Source organism: Dermacentor andersoni, chromosome 5 (assembly GCF_023375885.2).
Source record: "Dermacentor andersoni chromosome 5, qqDerAnde1_hic_scaffold, whole genome shotgun sequence".
Classification (NCBI taxonomy): domain Eukaryota; kingdom Metazoa; phylum Arthropoda; class Arachnida; order Ixodida; family Ixodidae; genus Dermacentor; species Dermacentor andersoni.
In genome coordinates, this window is record NC_092818.1 from 193450967 (window position 1) to 193475918 (window position 24952).

General features: G+C 40.5%; 1 protein-coding gene across 6 annotated transcripts in view; it reads right to left on the reverse strand.

Annotated features, from left to right (window-relative positions):
* Positions 1-374: 374 nt before the first annotated feature.
* The window catches only part of LOC126531798 (uncharacterized), a 208146-nt gene continuing 183568 nt past the window's right edge, over positions 375-24952 (reverse strand). For 3 of the 6 annotated variants that reach the window (XM_055071482.1, XM_055071481.1, XM_055071479.1), the window contains 6 exons: positions 23361-23384; positions 22325-22454; positions 10693-10800; positions 9978-10048; positions 9745-9830; positions 375-4701 (listed from right to left, as the gene is read on the reverse strand). In XM_055071482.1, the coding sequence (XP_054927457.1) occupies positions 4621-4701; positions 9745-9830; positions 9978-10048; positions 10693-10800; positions 22325-22454; positions 23361-23384 (500 nt within the window). In that variant the 3' untranslated portion in view covers positions 375-4620. Of the gene's footprint in view, positions 4702-9744; positions 9831-9977; positions 10049-10692; positions 10801-22324; positions 22455-22548; positions 22738-23360; positions 23385-24952 lie in introns of those variants that run through there. The other 3 variants (XM_050179528.2, XM_055071480.1, XM_055071483.1) reach the window with 3 other exon arrangements.

Here is a 24952-nt window from a genome sequence, read left to right on the forward strand (position 1 = left end):
AAAATTTTAGTGTTAGCAGCATGTAAAATTAGTATGCATATCACATGTATGCCACTCTAATGTTCTAATATGGCAGCTGCTCTTTCATCTATTAGTTAGGCAAGTGTCAGCAAGTGACATTAACAGCCATGGCTGCAAATATGAAACAGACATTAGGAGTGATGGCACGATGTGGATCTTAGTCTTTGGAGCCAGCTAATGAACCCTCTTATGAAACCTAAAGCATCAAAGTTGATGAACTCAAGAATGCGAACACAAAACAGTAAAAACTGACAGATATTTCAGGGTTTCTTTATAAGAGCCATGGCACGTAAGTAAATACACAGCTTTTCTTAAACATTCCTGGTTTGAAGAAATGTAGTGCACAGACATCATTCACGTGAATAAATGAAAACCTAATTATTTATTTCAATCGAACATGAAGACATTCGTTCGATGTAGCAGTACCAAAAGGGAAAATCACACAAAAAGCTCTTCCGGTGACCGGACATGGCATTCAGGATCACAACATTGCAGTCTGCTTGACATATCGACACCTCACAGAAATAAGTATCATATGGCCATTGCAAATAAAATGTAACAAACATTTAGAGGCTGTGAAAAATACCGCAACATTTTCCACTAGCATATACTTCGAGGAGGCAAAGTGACAGAATGGTATGCACCAGTGCAACAATTTATTTTCGGAACCATTAACAAAGCAGCATAGATAGTTATGCAACATGCTCTTGAAAAGTTATGTTTACCACGTGAGCAAACATTAACAAGCTCCTAAAATAGCACTTACACATTCTTTTGTTCATAAAATGCACAGCAGTTCTGCATGTCGACTAAAAAGCCGTCGATTGCGATAATGAAATAAAAAGCAGTTAGAGCAATTGTTCCCGAACGAGAAGTCAGCTATTTCTAGAGCAGCAAAGGTAAATCACTTCTTTCAAGTGTAACTAGTGCCCTGAGCAGGAATCTTATATTTTAATGCCCACCCTGACATACTTTATTGAACACTGATAACAGTTCCTTATACTGCTCTTAGAGTGTGTTAGCTTTCATTAAATTTTTTACCATGCCTGTTCTTCACACAAAATCAACTTTTCTCCAGCTACTGAACAAATTTTTGCAATACTAGTTGCATGTTCATCCACATGGATCGATTACAACCAGTATGTACAGTCGCTCAATAGCCAGTGGAATGTCGTCAAGTGTGCCATTTCAGTAAAGATATTTTCACACGGTTTACATGCGGTTCTCTGGAAAGTATTCAATAACTGCAGTAGTGAATAAGGCATTTTAACTTCATGTGAAGACTAGAAAAAATGTTCACAAAATAAGCATGGAATATTTCTGATGCTACCCATTATGTTTGCTTCATAGCCATGGTCACGACACAAACATTGTAGTAAGTCCCCATAGCCATGGAATCGTGCTCCGCAGGGTGAACGATACAGCCGTTAATTTCCTCTCATCATTTTTTCATGTCTGCTTAAAGGTAGACGCTCCTCAAAAAACATTTCTTTAATATTTGTGCTAGAGATTTGAAAACACATCCACTTATAGAGCATCTTAAGCAGATTTCAAATATGTCATTAGTTTTTGTGCAGCTGGTATTGTTATTGAGTTAAGTCCTACACAATGGCAATATAGGGTGATCTTGTGGGCACTTTCTTGTGTAATAAATTTGTGCAAAACACTTTGTGCTGCAGCTTATTTAGCTCTTTGTAGACCGCAAAATGCTGATATCTGTTCAAACAGTGTGTACAATTAATGGAATTATAAAAAAATTAGGACACTTCAAGTAATTTTTTTCGCAATCGCACGAAAGACTTACAATTGTCTTATATTAATGGAATTTGGCATACATACTCTTCAAGATATGTACAGTGCTATTATCTACTTGAAATTGCAATATCTCTGAGCAGTAAGTTGCAAAAGTACATGGTTATATTTCAGAGAAATGAGAAATAGATTAGTTGAAGTGTTCTATTTTTGTGCATAGTTTCAGTAACTGTACACACTGTTTGGCTAGATATTGGAACTCTGCGATCTACAAAGAGCTAAACAAGCTACGACACGATGTGTTTTGTGAAATTTATTACATAGAAAAGTGACAATAAAGATGACTAAATTATGCCATTGTGCATCATATAACTCTAAAACTACAAAGCTACACAAAAAGTAGTGCCATATTTGAAATCTGCATAGAAAACTCTACGCTTGACTGAATTTTGAAACCTCTAATACAAGTAATAAAAGAAGTTGTTTCGAGGAGTCTCCCCTTAAGCTCATGTGCTTCTTCTGGCAGGTATCTTTATAAACACCACATGATCAGAGTTTACACTTACAACTCGGCAATGACTAAAACATGAACTACCATTCTTACAGGCACTTCCTTTTGAGCCAGGTGCAGATTTATTTTTCTAATATGCCATGCTATCCAGAAAGCTAGCATATATATATATATATATATATATATATATATAATTACTACAATGTACATTTATTTTTTATACCGTTAGTGTAAAATTTGCCATAGTTAACGAGTTATAAAAATCATATGACTAAATAAGATTTTTTGGTCAGACATGTTTTTCAGCCGCCCCCAATTTGATGATGTTCAAATCAACCAATGTTACATACTCCACCCGTGAAGAAAAACAGTTTTCAAACATGGCATAGTAAAATGCTGCAAAAATGCACCTGGCTTGTGTTTGAACAGCTATTTTGCAACAGGAAATGTGCACGTGCAACAGCTTTTATCAGCGAACATCTATTATACACGTATTTCTCATTAAAAAACTTGTCATAAGCACTAGCGATTCACTGAAAAGCATGCTCCATATAAAATTACTAGCAGCATAAGCTAAAGATAAACCAAACTAGAGTAAGTGGCTCTCATTTCATATGGCATTAGAATTTCTCTTTTACCACAGCAGCAACAACTACTCAAAGTATTGCCAATCGAGTGAACATACCTGCTCATGCACACTGAAATAGCTGCATTGATGCAAATTCAAATAATAAGGTGTTAAAATATACTCTCTCTTTGCAACAAATGCTTTAAATGGCTGATTGCTTTCCGCTTTTTCACTCTATTTAAAACGTGCCTGATCTTTAGCAATAGTTTTCCCATGGGAAAATAAGGCTATAATTATGTCAACCAAAGTATTTTAAATCAATTACACATTGCACAAAGACTGTACCTGACTTTATTTTACACAGGTCTCAAAACATGCAAGCACATACATAAACAGGCATACATAAAGTGAAATTCGTACAAGCTGTTGTCATTTAAAAGATAACGAAAAAGCGTGCTAAGTTTATATACATCAACATCCATATATATAATTGTATATATATAAAAGAACACATTACAGTATGCCTTAGTAGCAAATTTTCAACATTGTTATTGCACTACACATATTGCTCACAATATCATGCCGAATGCGCTCAAGCCTCCTTTGACAAAATGTGCGGCCCCGCACTGCTCTTTCAAAGCTACACGTTATAGGTCCAGGGAAGGACCTATAAAGGGCAATGAATACAAAAATGTCTGATGGGAGAATGTTGTGTACATGACTATGACTTGACGGCAGTCATGATCAACTGCAAGCTTGTCTCAGGTATGTCATCACACAACTCTGTGTAGTCAACCTGTTAAAAATTCTGCATTTAAAGAAAAACAAGCTGAACGCATAAAAGCAGGCAGGGAGCTCAAAATTCATTTGATGGCTTCCACCTTGGTGAAAAGCGAACTGCTTCACGTTGGGCTTCTGTGCTGCACAGATATTTTATTACCAAAAAATTTCGGTTGTCACATTGAAACAAGACGGCCACACTCGCAATCGCACAAAGAAGCTGATTCTTTGTGTATAACAAGCCGTAGCCAGGTATACCGGCTTGGGGCCAGCAAAATTGCCTTCACAGCACATAATAAAAATTGTGTGGTAAAAGAACTGCAATAACGATAGCTAGCATGGTGCACCACCTCGTGACCATTTGGTAATGTCATGGGCATCTTCCCAATGGGCTGATTATCTATCCAGCACACACCGTCATGTGCTGTGTGTACCATGGGTGTTACCAAAGCTTTTGTTCTATTCAAGGTACTGCAGGGTCATCAAGCTATCTGACCATATGTTGTCTTCCAACAAGTGCAGCTTCAGTGCTTTATGGTTATTTTTTAATGGGAAGGCAATTGTGTATGCTCCTGTGTTCCGGAAAATGAGCAAATTTTATCAGCGTTTTTTTCTTTCCCAGTGAGCAACTTTAGTGTAGCCCTCTTATGGCCCTGAAGGCTGGTTGTGTGCACACTTAGTAATTATTTTACTTTTCTGCGCATGTTTCAGTACACTCAATTTTTCTACATCAATGATGCTTCCTGATTGAAATCAGTAGTTATCGACGGGCATCCAGCTTTCATATAGTTTCAAGATAAGCGCTTAACAAAATCTTTTGCATCAATGTTCAGGAGCTGCCTGAAGGCCACAATGTAACTGGTTTGCAGTGAACGAAAAGTTTCATAAATGGAGTAAAATGCAGTAACACAAAGCTATTCGCCTTAACTGAGGATGGAGACAACCAAAGTAACTTCATGCTCTGTACTTAAGCAAGTCTTGCGCAGTGTCACGTTCTTATGCAGCAGTTTCTGAGTGCTCGCATCAACTTGTCTTCACCTGTGGCGGATGCGGATCTTCCACGGGTTCCCTGAAACAGCAAAGCCAAAGTATAATAAGAAAGTGGGCTCAAAACTTAAAAAAAGGGGAAAATGCAAATATACGAGAGAAAAGAAAGCAACTGTAAAATATCCTACTACCTAATATATGCTCAAAGTCGCCATTCATTCTTCATTTATTAGCTCTCATATCAGTACAAATTCAATGTTCACACAATCCTTAACATAGTGAGAGCTTTGAATAAACATCACTACCAACACTTCATTGCTCTATTAAATCTCCTTATATGCTCTAAACCTATTGCCAACATGCCTATATATATGCATGTCTCATGCATATATATGTGCATGTCTCATGCATAGATTCTGAATGGCCAAGTCCCCTCTGGGAAGGATCACCTCACTTCTCATAAAAGAGAGCAAGTAACACTAAAGGAAACGGGTCGATGTTGGCCTAAAACCAATATATCAAGTGATATTAGCATACTGAAAGTAGGGTATCGCTCAACAAAACTTAAAGAAAAAGGGTTACATTAGTCGCTGGCTTAAAGGTACAAACTTCAATTAAAGGGTAGCATACATACATGTTGTCTTCACTTACATGGAGCCCAAAAATAATGAATTGTGCCAGTTACTTCTAATCATAATCAAATTCCATATTTACTATATTATTTTGCTAATCTAGCCTGGCAATACTGAAAGCAAGGTGACCACAGCAAGAACATAAAAGCTCTTAAAATCAAATGCGTAGAACTCTTTTGACAGAATGATGTGCTGTGACGAGTACAGCTCAAAATATTTTACATATTTTAAGTTCTTGTAGTGGCAAAAAGATTGCAAGATCTTTTCAGACACGCCATCCTGACCATACACAGCCTTAATAAATTGAATGCTATGACAACTAGTATTAAACTCCAGACAAAAACGAAGAGGTGAGCACAGAAAACACCGAAATTGCAAACTAGGATAGCAAGGCAGCAGTTGCAAATCAGACACGTGTTTAAGACATATGTGAGAATTTCATACAACAAAGCAATATGTAAAGAAAAATACGCAGTCCATTAGCATATTGAGTTCTGGAGCTAACATTACATCAGCCTGATTGTCAATTACTTCCTTAAGATGTATGTGTTGTTGACTTTTAACACTTAAGTTGCAATCGAATGTTTAAATTTCTTCAGCAAGACATACACATTTGTGAATCACGAAGCTTGCAACAATCACTTGTATAGCTTTTGCACCAAACAAATACTGCATCAAGAAAATAACTATAGATGATGAATACATAACGCTCAACTAAATTATGCAAGAAGCCTAAAAATAATTTATTTGATATTATTCCTAAGAAATATAGTAGCTGTACACAGCAGACAGCTTATTTAATTCCTCAATCTACAACAAAACGAATGCACATATATGCAAGCCTTTTGTGCTTTAGTACAGATCAATATATGATATAAGAAGTGCAAGAGAGCAATTGTACTGATATTTAAATAAGCGTGCTACATATTGGCCAAAAGTGCAGGTAACAAAAGGTAAGCCTGCCTCACGTCGCAAATCATTCATGTGCATTTCTCCCAGCAGCTTCCAGACTCCCGAAAGAAAAATGAAAACTCAAACCTACAAAAATACAATAGAAAAAGAAGGACAGAAGGTGTAACATAATGTCTTTTCAAACCCACACTGCAAGATATCCATGCTATAATCGTATGTGTGCACACAAAAGAATAAATATATATACTGTCTCTGTATTCAGTTTATCCTTGCAGTGCACCATATCCTAAGAAAAAAAATTGCTGCACCAATTAGTTCATGCCCCCGTACGTAAAGATTCCTAATTTTATATCTCAACAGAAATTGTCATTACTCTCCCATGCCTGCGTATTGATACCCTGAAATAGCACTATGCACAGATGCAATGTGGTTTTAGTTTTTGCCATAATAAACAGCTCATTGCTGAGAGATGGGAAAAACATGGCACCTCAGAATGTAACACATTCAACAACACAACCTTACACCAACAAGGAGTATGAAGTGGCATTGTTATTTGAGGCCAAGGTTTAGTACAATTGTGCCCTTGTTTTAAAAAATAAATATTTTATAAGATTTATTGCACTGAAAGAAATATAATGTTAGATCCCCTGACAGTCTGAAGTAGAATTTTTGCTTCACTCGTCAAATTCTCTACAACTGATAACAAAAATCTTAATTGTATATTTTACACCCATCGTAACTCCACAAAAAACACATATGTTGTAACCTAGTAAACGACAAATGCAAGAGCGTTCAAGCAGACATAATTACATTACACGTGGGTGTCAGAAGAACTATCATTTTCTAAATAAAATGTTTGTAAAATTTACGTTACTAAAATAACTACTACACACAAAGTGCAAACTAATGTATTGATGTTTCTTGCTTGCAACAATGAAAGAGATGCAGGATACATAACTGCAATGTTTGCTTTATGTGACAAGGTATCATGTGACATGATCATAGAGCAGTAAACATTACGATCCAATTGTTCTATGTTTTCAGTATTTTTAGTTTTCGATGAAATCTTCAGGACCAAAATAATAAATTTACTCAGACAAGGACTAGAACCTCAGTCATTCTTTGAAAATGTAAGAAAGTTAATTTAGATATGCTCACTGATTGCCTGACAAGAACATTTCTGCTTTTCACTTGCATCTAATGATGAGGAGGCGAGCTAAGGCATACGACACCTAAACATTATAAGGTTATGAGGTTAAAATGCCTTGTAAAGTTAAGGTCATTTAGGTATAATACCTGAAGAAGTATATTAGCAAACAGTACACTATATATTCATACTTGTGTATGACTGGGACACTAAGTGAGCAAATCCATAAGGGGGGCTGCACAAGCTAGGCAGGTATAGTCCCGTGTAATATGTGAGAATTTAAATGCTCTATACTGAATGCTTATCTCCGAGACTTTTGCTGTCAATGTAAATTTGTCTACCACACATTTGCCAAAATTTTCGGACTTTGTTATCAGACAAGCTACCTACGCACTCGAATGAAGGTTGTTACACATATGGCAAATTCAGGTGTTTGTTTCAGAGTGTTCTGGTTGAGCTACGAAGCAGAATAAAAGTAGCTTTAAAACCATATTAGGAATATAACTGGGTATGGAAGTGGCAATCCTGCTTCCTTATCATCAGTGAGGCACACTTACGCTAGCAGTAATGTTTAAGTGCTATTTTACAAAATTTTTGCGGCACTGCTAGAGCACTCTGACTCGACCACCCAAATGTTCCAATAACTTCAGTAACGTATCATTATGCACCAAGCTGTGTAGCCACTTAAGCAAGGGGTATAACCCCATTATATTGATGGCCAATTTTTGTGTCGGAACACTGGCTGCCTAAGACGAGTCTGGATCTCTGTATTGAGGCACCGCACTCCTATAGCAGTAGATAATTATTGCCCAACATCCAGTACATTCTTTATAAACAAATGCCAAAACAATATATGTAGAGAATGCAATAAATTTTCAACTTACATCCCTGTGAAAAGAAAATTAAAATCCCAAGCTTTGTTAAACAAGCAGTCAAATTAATTGCTGTAATATATTTCATGAAAGTTACCAGTTACTATACCTGGACAGTAGTTGTACAGCAATATTATTTGAAAGCTACAAGCAGTATAAAAAACTGCAAATCATAGCTGTGACGGAAGGATGTATGTTGAAGGTGCACTGTACACGTTCATCCCACTAGGCTCTGGGATCACTACAGTATACATATTTGGTGCCTATTGTACAATTCATGCTTTATGATCAGCTACAGTATGACATCTTCTCAGAAGTTCTTGATGAAAATATTACACTGATATTTGATTCATAGATCAATACATCTCAAGGGTATACAAAAATGAAAGTAAAGTGATGTGCACTCTGTCAGATTTGGTATGCAGGTTTTCCCATCTCGGCTGAAGAAAATAGACAGTGCAATTACAGGAATTACTACAAGAAGAAAATGTACCACCAAATCTTGTATTGCAAAATTTAATGATTCAAATATGATGCTGCAGCAAAAACAGGCACTATCATCCGCCAATGCGGGAAAGCCTGGCATTGTGTTCCACATATGTTCTCTTCAGCATGTCAGTGTTGGTAGTGTCAATAAAAAATTGAATCACAAATATACTTAGCTGTTATACTTAATAGCTAAGTATATGTGAGAGCTGCGTGCTGCACACATACATCAGCATAAACGCAAATAGCTGTGTTGCATGAGACATCTTGTTGTGATGCATATAATTAAAGGTGCACAGAAGCTTCATGAAAATGACTAAGTGTGTTCCACTTCTCTGCTGGCATCAGCATGTGGCAGTGATGTAATCAAGAGAAAGGTATTTCTGTATCTTTTTTTTAAATATCAATGCAGCAAAAATGTCTAGTGGTTCATGGTTGATCATAAAAATAACCATATCGCCACTAAAGCCGTTGTTTGCAGATACATTCTCCACATTCCTGTGTACAAGCACAGTGGAACATCCGCACTATGCTAAACTGCCATGATGATTACGAGCTAACTTTATTTGGAGGTCTTGAGCAAATGCTCTCATCAGGATGCAGGTATCGTCATATGACAAGAGAACATTTATTTATATATCTGATGGGCTACAGGAGGAGTAGTACACCAAATAAAATGTTGTTTGTGATAAAGTATGTGACAAGAAACAATAAATTATTTTTCGGCGCAGTTTTAAGGAAATACAAAGTTTGAGTTAGCTCTTACAATATGATGCACAGAAAACTGGTACATGTTTTTTACCGCTGAAAGCAATTGAAATGCCCAGATGTTTTCAGCAACTGTAGAGCTCAACTTCTGTTTGAATGAACTCAGGAATTTCAAACCTATGGTTGATTCTCAAGATAATTAGAACTATGTTAATGCTATCATCAAGTCTGAATGCTAGAACTTAGAAATAAGTGCTCTTGTAATGTTTACGGCATGTAACAATTTTACTACTCAGCATAGGCACAGGTATCTCCCTTCTTTAACATGTCAACGTCAGTTTGTCCAAGTGCAGTGAAGCATTTCATACATACATTTGCATGGTCGCCACAGAGCTATTGTTGCATATACTCTCTGTTTTCACATGGCAAGACTTGTGGCAAAGCAGGTTACAACCTGAAATTGTTCAAGGGGTTGTGGTATGAGAACAGGACACATGGTACTCTTTTTCTCTGCAGGGTAGACTGCAAAAAGCAAATATGCCATATTTTCTTTTGAAATCGCCATTAACACAGAGAAGGGCATAACGGCAGAAATACCTACCTCTGCAGACGTAACCTTGTTTTCCTAGCCTTCTTGTCAGTAGCCTTGAACAAACGTGACACTGAACTCCGCTGCAAGATTGAGAATATGAAGGCAATCTGATTTTGGTAAGGAATGCAATATCTTAAATCTTTCCCCTTTTCTTGGGTTAAATTGATTCTAGGCGTTTCAACTTTTGGATGTGCCTACCTAACTCCAGAATTTCTTATTGTGATACTTTCAGAAACTAAGCAAGTATCAGTTTTTAAATGTTAAGATACAAATATCGATACAAATGACAGTAGACATGAAATTTCTGGCCATGTTTGCTTAAAATACTACATATCAAAACACTGGATGTTAATGACATCATAAGAATCTGATAAACATACAAATTTCATTAACAACAGGTTCTTACAATACAGCATGGAGTAAATGCAGTAAACTTCCCCATAGGCTAAGAAAGCATGCTAAAGAATAACAGACATCTCGAAGGCACACTTGCAGGCAAGTTCCAAGTTTTGTCAAAACTTGTGCAAAACCTTGCGACACATTTGCAATGGCTACCAATTGGCATCATCACTGCTATGATTATCACCTGCCGTATTAAGCACTTACATGTTTATTTCTATTTGTGGCACTTATTGCTATAGACATGAAGATTATGAGTGCATGAACTGCCTCATGAGGGATAATGCAAGTGGTTTAGAATGTAAATGTCTGCTAAGGCTCTTACCCTGGGATATGCCTGGCCACAAATATGTGATCGTTGAAAATGTGCAGTTTGACACCTTTCCTTCGCCACTTACTGCGATGTGCCAAATGTGGTGGGATCAAGTAATGCCTGCAAGAGAAAATGTTGCTTAATTATTCGCAAATATGATTGAAGGAGGAAACCTGATGATCAGTTCAGTTCACAATACAGTCAATGTGCTATGATCCTAGTTGATAAACTCGCAATTGCTGTGGAGTACAGTGACATGGTGTATCATGAAAAAGTTGCAGAATGGAACCATCATGGTGAGCTGCGTGCTGAACATATTATTCAGCATTTATTTAAGTTTCAAGCTCTTGCCACATGCCCAGGTTTCAGAGATCCATCTTAATTGAGTATGCTATCTGCTGCACAAAGTGAGGACTTTAGCTGCTCTGCAGCTTTTTTCTTTCTTGCCTCTTGCGAAACTTAGATAATGTTGCCTTCGCTGGTTGAATACTGTAATTCCTGGAACCAATACTGCTTAACTAAAGCTCAGCATTTTAAGTCTTTTTTTCCCACATGTTGGCATACTTTTTCTTGTTTTCATTTTCTCCCAAAAGCTAGTTTATTTTTCTGTTAATATACACTTCCAAATGAACTATCATCAGGCTTTTTTCAGTGAAATTATGGTTCGCTAATTTTGTTGAGACTGAAACATGCTGGATGGCTAAGATGTTGCCCTTTAACACTGTAGTTGCATCCAATACTGAGAACAATTTTTTGATTAGCAGTCTAGCAAACCTTAAATGCCATACTGGAATATGACTATGTATACAGCTATTAAGAGTGAATGTTTTTTGACATCAAACAGAAATAGAATGAAGGTATTTGCAACATTTTGTGGCTACAAAGCTCCAACAAATAATACCGGGAAAAATGGCTAAGTAGATTCAAGCTCGTGTTACCATCAGTGAACTCTCCCAGTTCATCCACCGAAGTGGCTGCAGCCCAAATATTGCTGAAACACGGGCAGGATTACCTCTACCTTTCTGCATACCCATAAGCAATAGTATTAAAGAATTAAAATATTTAAATTATAGTTATAATTGTGTGATAGAACAGAAAGAATAGTGTGGATTAGATACTAAATAGGTTTTGACTTCTTTCTTCTTTGTGATGCACGCAACTTCCTTTCTGCATGACATTACTATAGTAATGCATGTTGTGGAATTCGAAATATGTAAACTCTTGCAAGATTTTAGCAATGACGTACAAGCGTAGACCAAACGACATGTCAGCCGCCTTATAGCAGCAAAGGGTACTCCTCAACTGAACAGCACCGCAGATGGCATCGGAACTGGAAATCGCCTTGCGGGCCCGCACATAATTTTGCTGATCCCACCACCCTTCGCTAACATGCCGTGCAGTCAACGCTCGTATAATGTTATTATAAAATTGTAAATGTGTCCATGGGCAGACTTCGGCACTCTCAGGCTCCCCATGTCTAAGTAGGCTAGATTTAATTAGAATGTATTCCCAATGCCCGCAACCTATAGGTACGCATGGTAAACCAGATGGCTGTCCGGAGGAGGATCGCAAGCGAAGGGGAGGGCACGGAAATGCATTGTATAGCACGTTGTGACAACTTTGCGACACCCCGTCACTTTTATTACTTGACATATTGAGCCGCATGGAAGCAAAACTGCGATTATATAGCTAATTAAAGATGAATAAGTACAAATTAAATCCATGCTAATGCATATTCTGTGACCTTATATATTTGGTTCCACTCGCGTACATGACAGTGCCATGGGAGAACTTTAAAAGGAGGGACGCAAATGCCCCAGTACATACCCTACCTGATGCTTTATCACTCGAACATAAAAAAAATCGGAAAGAAGCTGTCAGATCTGATGTGCGACAAGTAATACCATTTTATCTCTCAGCTATTTCTGGTATTTCTTGAGCATGAAGCAGTTCTTCAAACACTTAAATATGCTCGACTTTATGAACATGACATGCTCAGGTAAGAAAATTCATTCGCCAATGTTCGTAGTAATCTTCAATATCTGAACTTTCAACATCTAACATACTTCATTTTTGCACATTTCCCTCTGGGAAAATGTATTGCAATGCACGTACAATATGAATAATAATAACTTTACCGTACTGCATTGGAAGACATATATCTGCTTGTTTTTGACATATTGCTTCGACTTCTTGCAAGGCCACTACGAAACATGTTTTTCAACCTAATTTATGCATAGTTTCATATGCCGCGTAAACCTGGATGCGTTGACCATACAGTAACACATAAAATAGAAATAAGCATACCACAAAAATTTTATTTGCCTAATATGACTGTCGAAAATCCTACAACCGGTGCACTGAAAGAAAAGAAAGGAAAGAAAACAACTAACTAAAGCAAACGTAGGCATGGCCCATACGCACGAGTATCTTTTTTATATTCTCTGTCCAGTTCACGCTTCTTTATTCTTCCTGAAGTGCCCGCTGCCATTTTCTGTAATTGTGCATAATCCTCTTCATCGGGGGAGTCACGACCCTGCTTATACATTGCCTCACCACCCATTGTTTCTCGGCGGATTTCACTGGAAAGAAGACTTATCTCCTAGCGGGAAATTCGGTTTATGCACTAGGAAACACAGCACATGCGTTTACTATTGTTGTTCTTGACCATCGTACAAGCGAAAGAGGTAAAAAAATAGGGCCCATGCCTGCACGGCAGGTGGTGACACAGCCCAGACTAGGCACGTGAAAACGCAGCCATACTGCGTTGTCTGCTCATCCTACTCGTGTCATTCCTCTTGTGCACCGTGGTGTGGCGCGACAGTCCACAGGCATTCCGAATAGCATTATGAGTTTCTTATTAGCAGGTGTTGGGTAAAAAGCTTGTACTAATCCTTGTCCTTTTATATGTTTTAAGGCAATCCAACATTTTACTCTTCGAAAGTATTTGATTCAGATAATCTTGATGCAACATTGTTTATTTTTGCTGCTTTTGTGCATCATCAAGGTGACATGGCATTGTGGTGAGCGTAACAAGTTTCGAGAGCTTGTGTAATACAGTCACATTTTTTTAGAGCGCAGTTGTTTGATGCCCCTTCCTGCGTTTCGTGTTGCCGTCGAGCCTCCCCGTTTTCCCTCGCTGTTGTCCCTCACCGTAACCAGCTTCGTAGCCAAGGCCAGCGCGCTGCTCTAGCAGCGCGCACTCCTCGCGCCATCTCTTGCGCATGGCGCGAGCCTTGCTCTCTTCACTCCTCCTCCAATGTCACCCCTGTGCGGCAGCAATCAGAGCGCCGGCTCGATGGTGGCTGATCTCGATGACGTGTTGTTGCCCAAGCCTAAACGCATAGCCGCCGCCATTCGCCACTGTGTGGCGCCACTACATAAATACCCAAGATAGCTCAATTTGTAGAGCATCGCACGCGAAATTCGAAGGTTGTGGGTTCGGTTCCCACCTGCGGCAAGTAGTTTTTCATCCACTGTAATTTCCAATAATTTATCGTGTCTTTATTTCATTTATTAAGCACAAGTAACTTCCCCTATGTTGTCCTTGGTGTCAGTGTTTGTTGGCTTCTTATGATATGACCAATAAAGATCGGGCCCCTCGGTTAACCCCCTTTCTTCTCACTGTGTAAACTATGTGGCATTATTGCTGCAATGTTGCTGTTGGCATTAATGTTATTGATGCTTTCAACATTATTTTCAGTGCATCCTCTATCGCAGGTATGTGCCATGTTTGAGGCTTATCGCTGCAGCATCAGGCTTATCACTGAAGCTCTTTTCACGAGCATGATAACAAAGAACAGCATGCAAACACATCATTTTGTCAAGAACAATTTTTATGCGGTGCCACATAATTTAATCCTCATCCACTACAGTATTGCTCATTCTAGCCTCTGAAATACATGCATAGGTGCCATTTCTTTTAGTCTCTGTGGAGCGCAAGGCCTTGCAGTAATTGCCCAGCACTGTTGTGGCACAATAGCTCAATGGTTAGTGCCTTCAACTTCCAAGTGCGCACTGCTTCACTCCCATTGGTTCAAATACCAGTTTAAGTGGTTGTGGAGAGGAGGATCAAGAATAAACTTTAATAAAGAAATTAACACGCAAGAGTCTGCGCCGCAGATGAGCAGCATCCTCAGTCCAGGAAAGCATGGGAGCATTGTCTTTTTCTTTGATTTTTTCACTCTGCGACAATAGCGAAGCTGCGAATGACAAGGTGGCTTAACAACGACAAAAATCGGCGTTGTGTGGCGTCAAGGGTGACAACGCTTGTCGTCAGCGCAACAGATGGGACAGACGGACATGAGACAGATGGACAGATAGACAAGGCAAACCCAATTTTCAGCACTGCTGTCGCAGTAAAATGATCACATGTCCACCTTTTGCACATGTCAGAATCATTTCTAATGATTCCTGTTGTCCTTAAGGGGGCACTGAAACACTTTTATAATTATTCATAAAATACCCTCACTATTAATGATGATATGCAGTGTTTATTGGCGCAAGGGCCAAGTGTGGCCAAAGAGCGCCAAGGCAGTGGTGATGAGCACTGAATTGACTAATGGCTGATGTGACGTGGCTGTAGAGAGGCCTAAAACTGAGAGCTATAAATTGCTTAAAATACATAAGGAATAAAAATATGAGAATGAATGAAGTAGGGTATGCTATAAGTATGGGATGTACAACAATGGTGTTATAGCGTTACATGAATATAAATCGACAGGTGATTGTTGTTGACGGTAGCACAACAGCCTCAGCGGATACCTTGAGCACAAGGACCCGGAGGCATGTGCTATACCAAAGGTTGACATCGCAACCGTGGCCTTTCGCAAGAGGCCGTGTTACGAATTTCTCGGACAGAAAACATGGAGCGTGTCAACGTCATTTAAAAAGGCTAAGGTAGATTGCATGTCAAATAGAGGTTCTCTGCCTAGAAACAGTGTCAGGTGAAGTAGTATACACTGAATATATGCTAAGGGAAAGTGTCTTCCTCTCGACTTGTGTTTCGCGGCATTCTAGGAAGACATGCTGAACACTGAGGGTCTCCCCACATCTACTAAACATTAGGCGTTCTCCGCCAGTCAACAAAAAGCTATGTGTACCGTAAGTGCGCCCTATTCTGCGACGACAGAATAGGACATCACTTCGTCTGGACTTGGTCAGTGGTGGCCAGTATCCTAAATGTGGCTTAACTATGTGGAGTTTATTAAGGATTTCAACGTCCCATTTATGCTGCCAGTAGTTTCTCAGTTTTTTCCGTAAGTATGGCTTTAGGTCTGAGACTGGAACGGCTACGGACATGTTGCAAGCTTTCGTGTCTAAGGAGGTAGCTATTCGGTCTGCCAGGACGTTACCTTCAATACCTCTGTGTCCAGGCACCCAGCATACCGTTACATGTTGGCCAGAGGCATAAATAGTGCAGAGCAGAGAGAAAAGATCTGCTATTAGTGGATTTCTGTGGTTGAAGCATGACATCAATGTTTTCACAACGCTTAGTGCGTCTGTGTATATGACCGCTTTATTTAGTTTTAACTGTTTGATGTGTTTCGCAGCCGACCATATTGCATACGCCTCTGCTGTAAAGATGCTTGTTTGAGGGTGCAGAATATCGGACTCAGAAAAGGATGGGCCGACGGCTGCATACGACACGCCAGCATGTGATTTAGGTGCATCTGTGTAATATTCTGGATACGAGTATTTATACTGTAATTCTATAAAATGCATATGAATGTGGGCCTCTGGAGCGTGCTTCGTTACCTCCACGAATGACGTGTCGTAGTCAATGATGCGCCACAACCACGACGGAAACGGCATGGCAGAAGCCATTAGACGATTTTCATGAATAGGAACATCCATATCCTCGCTCAGCTTTCTCACACGGATCAACAATGGCTCTTTGGCTGCAGGTTTGTTATGAAAGAGCGTTGCAGAGGTCATATTGTTTATGGTGGGATAACAAGGATGATTTTTGTTAGCATGTACTTTCAGAAAATATTTAAGAGTAAAATATGACCGCTGCAGATCTACGGACCATTCATTCGATTCCACGTAGAGGCGTTCGATGGGACTCGTCCTAAAGGCACCGGTGGCGAGGCGGATACCAAGATGATGCACAGGGTCCAGCATCTTGAGAGCACTGGGCGTAGCAGAGTGATACACTACGGCACCGTAGTCTAACCGTGATCGTACAAGGCTCTTGTAGAGGTTCATGAGGCATTTCCTGTCGCTTCCCCGTGTTGTGTGTGACGGTATTTTCAGGATGTTCATTGTTTTAAAGCATTTAGCTTTCAGATACTTGATATGAGGAATGAAGGTTAGTTTTGAGTCAAGTATTATGCCTAAAAATTTATGTTCAGTGTTGAGTGTTATGTGCTGTCTATGCAGCGTAATATCAGGATCTTGTATCAAGCCTCTCTTTCTAGAAAAAAGTACGCACGAGCTTTTGAAGGGGTTTAGCTGGAAGCCATTTTCATTTGCCCATTTTGAGATCTTGTTCAGTCCGAGTTAGACTTGGCGCTCGCAGACTGCAAGGTTACAAGACTTAAATCCTAGTTGCACATCATCCACATATATTGAATAAAACGTTGAGGATGAAATGACTTTGTGAAGGGAATTCATTTCACAATGAAGAAGGTGCAACTAAGCACGCCCCCTTGTGGCACACCAGACCCTTGGGTGAACAGCCTGGACAAGGCATTGCCCACTCTAACACGGAACGTACGGTTAGACAAGTAGTTTTCTATCATGTTTAACATATTGCCCGTACGCCCATTGCAGATAGGTCTCGCAGGATTCCGAATCGCGTGCTGTGTCATAGGCTTTCTCCAAGTCAAGAAACACAGAGAGAAAGAACTGTTTGTGTATATAAGCATCTCTAATGTTTGCCTCAATGCGAACAAGGTGGTCTATTGTTGACCTACCCTCCCTGAAACCACATTGAAGGGGATCACGCAGACGGTTGCTTTCCAGGAAATAGATTAGACGCCGATTTACCATATTTTAATATAACTTACACATACAGCTTGTTAGTGCTATTGGCCTATAACTACTGACTAATGCGGGGTATTTGCCTTGCTTATGAATTGGGATGACGATCACTTCTTTCCATGAGGATGGAATATGCCCAGATACCCACATGGTGTTGTAAAGAGACAGAAGTGTGTTCAATGTTTCTGGATGCATATTCTTGATCATTGCATACATTATGCGGTCACCACCTGGTGCTGAGTTGCTGCAGGAACTGAGAGCAGCCTTCAGCTCAGCGAGACTAAAGGGACGGTTGTAAGGTTCATCTGCTGCACATTTTCGTTCAAGGCGCTCTCGCTCTATGCGTTCCTTGAACTTTAGGAAAGTTGGCGCGTAGTGTGATGCACTAGAAATATTTTGAAAATGCTTACCCAGGAAATCTGCCTGATCTTTCATGGTGTCGCCTTGAACGTTTACTAAAGAAAGCGGTTGTGTTTCCCTGCCCTTTAATCTGTTCACCCTGTTTTTTACCTTACCCTCATCCTTGTACGAATTGATACTACATATGTACCTTTCCCAGCTTTCTCACTTAGCACATCGACGTGTTCTCCTGCCCTGTGATTTTGCCTTCTTGAAATTAATGAGGTTCTCCGCAGTTGGAGAGTCACGAAGCAAGCCCCAAGCTTTATTTTGTTTTTTCCGTGCCTCTTTGCATTCGTCATTCCGCCAAGTCAAACGACGCTTATTAGCAAGTCCGTTAGTTTGTTTTATGTATTTTTCACCGGCGTCAATAATAAAACGTGTCAAGTATGCCACAGCATCATCTATGTTTAAAGAAAGCAAATCATCGCGCTGTAAATACGTAATCTTTTCAAAGAGTTCCAAATTCGACGAGTCGATTTTTCATCGAGAAATCTGGGGAGCACAATCAGCTCGTTTTGTTAAAGTTAAGAGAATAGGGAAGTGGTCACTTCCGTAAGGGTTTTTTAGGACCTTTCAATCAAGGTACATCGTTATAGATGGAGAGGTTATGGTTAAGTGTATTGAAGAATATGACATGTGTGGTGCTCTAAAAAGTGGGTTCTTTTTTATTCAGCAGAACCGCACCGGTACATAAAAGAAAGCCTTCTACAGTGCGCCATCTTGCATCGCAGCGCGAGTTATGGGCGTTCTCATCACCGGTTAAAATGAATGGCTCAGGGAGCTGATTGACAAGCGTTTCAAGTTCCCTTAGTTGCACTCGACGTTCGGGTGGTACGTAAAATGAACAGACCGTAACCAACCTGTCGTAGTTAGGATTGCCCTAACTGCTACTGCCTCAAATTAGTTTGAAGATGGAGGTGTCGGCAAGCAACTGACCCCTGAGCTATAATAGCCATGCCACCAGACGCGGCATGGCCATCATCGCGATCTTTGCGGAATAATGTGTATTGTGTTAAGAAATTTGTATTTCATGTTTTCAAGTATTTCCTGAACGCAGAACAGCCTAGGATTATACTCATGTATTATTTCCTTCATGTCATCTAAGTTGTTTAGAATGCCACGGGTATTCCAATCAATAATTTGTACAGCCATTTTATTAGGATGAGAAATGTTCTGTGTTCAGATGTGTAGTGGTGTAATTTAGGTAACAGGACCGTCGTCTGGCCCTGTTATGGGTTTTTTGTTAGTTTTGGCGAGCTCGAGAGAGCCACGCCGGTTTTTCGGCACCAAACGTGCCGGTGTTGTGTCCATTGCCTCCTGGGAAGCACTGGGTGGCAGCGCGTGCGGGCTCCTAGTTTGTCAGACCTCGCCTGGCGAGGCGTGGTCTTGGGGTCCGACGTACCCGGGGTAGCCAGCCTCTGTGTCTTGGTGGGTGGAGCAGATTTGACTGCTGCCACTTCGGGGGCGGGGGATGCCGCAGCCAACGACTCGCTGTGCGCGGGTTGGGCAGGTGGCGAAGGTCGGTGCGGCGCTGCCCCCTGACGCGTCGCATCGGCACACGTTGTGGTATGGAAGGGTGAGCACCTTTTACGTGCTTCCTTGAAAGAGATGTTCTCGCGTACTTTAAGAGTAATAATTTCCTTTTCTTTTTTCCAGTTGGGACATGATCGGGAGTATGCTGGATGTTCACCATCACAGTTTACACAATGAGGTGTCGCTTCACACTTGTCTGAGGCGTGACCTTGGACTCCACATTTCGCACATGTGAGTCTACCACGGCAGCTCTGTGATCCGTGGCCGAACCTTTGACATTGGAAGCATCTTCTGGGATTAGGGATGTATGGTCTGACAGTTATCTTTGTGTATCCAGTTTCTATAGTTTGTGGCAGATCACATGTGGCAAAAGTAAAGATCGGGTGCTTTGTAGGGATTTCTTTATTTTCTCTTCTGATGGTGATGCGCTGCACGTTGGTTACATTTTGCTCTTTCCAGCCTTCTAATAGTTCTGTTTCGGACAAGTCGATGAGATCTGCATCAGATACTACGCCGCGTGCTGTGTTCATTGACCGATGGGGTGAAACGGTAACAGGAATATCTCCAAATGCCACCAGTGTGTTTAGTTTGTTGTGCTGTTCTTTCTCACGTATCTCAAGCAGGAGGTCCCCGCTCGCCATTTTAGTGACCTTATAGCCTGGGCCAAGTGTATCAGTCAAGCCTTTTGCAACAAGGAATGGGGATACAATTCTAGCTGGTTTTTCAGTTCTTTCGCTATGCACAACTTGAAATCGGGGGAAAATTTATTTTGGTTTGAAAAGGCTTATGATTTCATCAGTGCGTCCCCTCTTTTGAGGGTGACGATCAAGTAGACGTGGAAAAGCAGGTGTTCCCGTAATATTTCGGCCATTTTCGGCGGCAATGGCGGCCACCCACCGCGGAGACCAACAGGGGGGCGCTGTAGCACTTAATGTGTAAGGCTGCGGACGCCAGCCGTGCATTGCTGCTATAACCTAATATAATATACCTAAGGGAGAGCACATACACAAGGTCAACCCTAGCCGCCTAGGAAAATTAAGAAGTGACGGAAGAGAAGAGGTGATAGGACAGTAAAAGAAAGAGAGGAAAGAAAAAGAGTGAAGAGGGGGACAGGAAAAGACAACTGCCGATTTCCCCCGGGTGGGTCAGTCCGGGGGTGCCGTCTACGTGAAGCAGAGGCCAAAGAGCTGTGTTGCCTCCTCCGGGGCCCTTAACGGTCCGAACAGCCGGCATCGGCTCAACCCCCAGGATCCCCCTTTCCCTGGACACGGCTAAGCCGCGCACGGCTACACGCGAAAGGGTCCAAACCTCGTGTGCTAGGGTACGTGGTGTCGCAACACACCAAACGCCTGCTGACGCAGACGCCCCTACGGGGAGCCTCACTATTAAAGGACATCACATCACAATCTCCTGCTGCAAAATGTTTTTGAAATCCTTCTGGCATAAGCTGAGTTAGACGTAGTTGTCGCACCGATGAGTGGCTTTCTCTCTCCTTTCGTCTGCACTAGCGTGCTGGAAGCTACACTGAGAGCTGGCAAGGGGGCAAGGTTCAGCCCAAAATTTGAGTATCTCAGTATCTCAGCGGTGAGAGGCTCGCTGCACCAACCTGTGATAGCGTCGGCATCTACGCATCTACGCAGCACGCTGATGCTACCTCGGAGGCCAAACAGTTATGCTAACTGTCGTGTGCAGACTGGCAGTGCAAAGATGAAATGCATTTTCTGTCTCTGACCTCACAGGCATATATATTTTTCACTTATTTACCTCAAAATTAGCAATACCAGCACTACTGAGAATATTCTCTTGATCACGAAATCAGCCAAAACCTGTTGGTAGACTTTGCTGCTTCTGATGACATTATTAAGGTGAGAGCATGCAATTTTCCACTCTTTTTGACACAAGATTGTAAATTCCCTGCGGCATGAAGTGCAGTCATATTTGGTTCACATGTCCATAGGGGCCTCTTCTACAGATCGGCGACCTTATCTAACTATGTTTAAATGTCTTTCCGGGTGCCTTTAGGAAATTATGTTGTGTGCTTGTACGATGTCTATGTCACTTATGAAATGAAGCAGAAATACTCACGCTTTGCTGTCCTATGCATCAGGCAGTAGCTACCCTTAGCTTAGTGTTCATTTGGTGTTTGTGTCGCCGCTAAAGGTATATTAACAGCAGTTGTCTATCAGGGCCTTAACAGTGAAGGTATTTAATTTATTTACTACTAACTTCTCTTTTCTGAAAAACTAGAAATGGGTGCCACTAAGTAACTGTTTTCCATTTCTTTAACCAAAACCCAATTTCTAAAGCTTTATTGCCACTCATTTACCACATGAACAAGTTCTGGCACTCTACATTATTCACTTCTCAGTGTATTTTGGTGTGTAAGTGGTGTTTCTGGTTCGCTACCATGAAAAATAACACAGTCAACGGGGAATGTTGGATGTAATTTAAAACATTAAAAACAGCCCAATAGACAACACAAGATGCCACTAGAAGGTGCAAGCACAAGTGATATATAACTCTGTACCCATCCAGTTCCTTTTTGCGAAGCAATGATCCCCTAGCCAGCAAAGAAACAGCATGTGCTGATTAAGATCTGATTTATCTATACTCAAGTCACTCCTTTTTCAGTAACTTCCAGGGACAAAGCCTCCACTTCCAGCAATTTCAGTATAGAAAGACATCAAAAAGAGTGTCTTCCTAAGTGAGATCAATGCCATACCTGATGACACCGTTCTCTTTTGCTTCGACGACAAGTAGTGACTTATCGCTCACGTAGGTCCGGCTAGAGGCAGCACTGATTCCGGACCCATCGCTGATGCTGCTCCTTGTGCTACCATTGTTGCGAACGCCTGTTAACATAATAAAATTTTTATCTATAATCTCTTAGAGCAAGTTTCACCAGTTTCTGAGGATTTAGATCTGAATACAACTTGATGTACACCATTATGAACACCATCCATTTGTTTATTGCATTTCATTATCGTACTTTTGTGCTTTGTTTTTCTGAAAATAATTTCCTAACTTTGTGGACACCTTGGACGATTGCGATGCGGACCTCTCACACAGATCACCCGCCACAGTAGCTGTTGCGCTGATGGATGCTCGAGGTTGCGGGTTCGATCCCAGCCACATCTTGATAGAAGGCAAGCAAAAATGCTCACATTTTTATATTTATATGCACGTTAAACCCCAGATGGTCAAAACTATTCTAGAGCTCCCGACTACTGTGTGCCTCATAATAAGATCGTGGTTATGGCCCGTAAAATACTATAATTTGTTTTTCTTATGCAGATTGACCTTGTGGCAACTAAGTAATGGAAAAGTCCATTTTGATTAGAAAACAAAACACACTTTTGCATGTATGCAAGAACATATTCAAGTCAAGTGCTTGCATTACAAAAGGCATATATGTCTAACAAGAGGTTGTGTGAGCATGCCATTTTGACACGGTATTATTTCATATTAGTTCCGGACATCCAAATTCTTACCCTCACATCCAAAAAAATGACCTAGAAATATTACTAATTATAGTTCTACTCTACACTACATTAAGACAACAGCCTTGATCTTTTTACTGTGGCATTTAGAATACTGTGTCTGCACTCTGAACAGCTAGTTCCAGATAAGATGAGACAAATATAGTTGTAAAAGCTAGAGCTTAATAAACCACCATAGACTGAACTAAAAATTAGAATACGTTGCCTACAGTTTACATGCAAGAAAATAAAAGGAGATCAATAATTAAAGTACCTTACCTGGAACATCCAGGTGAGTATTTCCTATAGAAAGAAAACAAACGAGAAGAAATAGCAAGTTAGCGCAACATCATAGCAAAAGAGCAAATATGGCTCATTTCTGGTGTTTTGCTCATGGAGGGGACAGAGAAATATACAAGAAAAAATAGCAAGAGGCAAGCATTGGTTGTTGCAAGTAATTCCTCAACCTACACCAGTCGAGAACAAACTGCCAAACTAGAACAAACTGAACAAACAGAACTAGAAAAACTAATTGGAAACAGAAAAGATGACCATTTCATCACATAATCAGCATGACAGCCTCTCAAATGGCTAAACGTACATAGAAAATACCAAATGAGTGAATTAAATCTTTGTTACCACTTGCAAGCAATGCTATAGTAACATTATGAGATCCAGCCTTGTTTATTATTTAGAGCACGCTTGCTCAATCTTGAATGAGCTGTGACACTCAGCATTTGCATTTTATATTAACCACGCATCCATAAGTAGAAAGAACAGCAAAGTGTACCAAACACTGCTCTATTTCGTATTAAGAAAATCTTTTCATACTGAATGCAACAATGCATTATGGTTCTCGTGCTATCTTTGAGGGAATGTTAGAAAAATGATACTGAATTCATGTCAACTTAATGAAAACATAATATGTAAATAAAATACATTATTTAATTGTGCATTAAGATGTTCCAGTATGGATATCAGGCCCATCAAAGAGCACGTGCTCTTAGGAGTTGAGCGAAGAAATTGATTCCTTAGGAAACAACAGGAATAATGGATGTTGCTGCCCATCAACAATGACCCTCTACACTCAGTTGTTCCGAGGGAAGCAAACAGCATGGGAACTTCCAGCTTTCTTCGTGTGACCTTGGCAGGTAGTCCGATGACGAGGGCACAAACATGCAAGACCACGGTTGCTGCTGTCTGTTCATCTCGTGTTTTGGTTGTGCAGAAAGATATTGCTGGTCTATTTTTCTTATGTAGCCAATTGTACTGCTTAGAGTACTGCAACAGAAACTTCATTTCTTGATCGCATCAAGACCTTTCCATAGTTGCCGCATCTTATTGCGTTAGCGCACGAGGTCTCTCAGAGACAAAGCAGTACGGAAGGATGCCCAGGGGCGAGATAGTGCAAGCATCTCGCTTTCTGGACGTTTGCTTCACCTCTCAAGTCACTTACGACCGTCTACAAAAGTGTGGTGCCAGCGAATTACAGAGCTCAAGCGAACGGTCGAAAAGGAAGATACTTGCGCAATCTTAGCCCAGCACGTCATGGCTTCTTAGAATATCAAAGCATTCTTTTGTTTATGGGCGAAACTTCAACTGGCAGGTAAATGTGGGTAAATAAATGACAGATTCATTATCTGCCATTTATTCAATGCACTGGTCTGCAAGCATGTATTATAATTATGAACACTTAATAAGTGCTAAACGATACATTGTGGACGAAATCAGTACCACTATGTGGCAAATCAGTGCTGTGAAAATCCGCAAGGCGAAGGAAGTTTCACGAATGAGAAAAATTATCGTCCGCTGGACTGTACCACGATGCTACAAAGGAAACCCATACAGGTTTCCAGGAGATAAACTTTTCC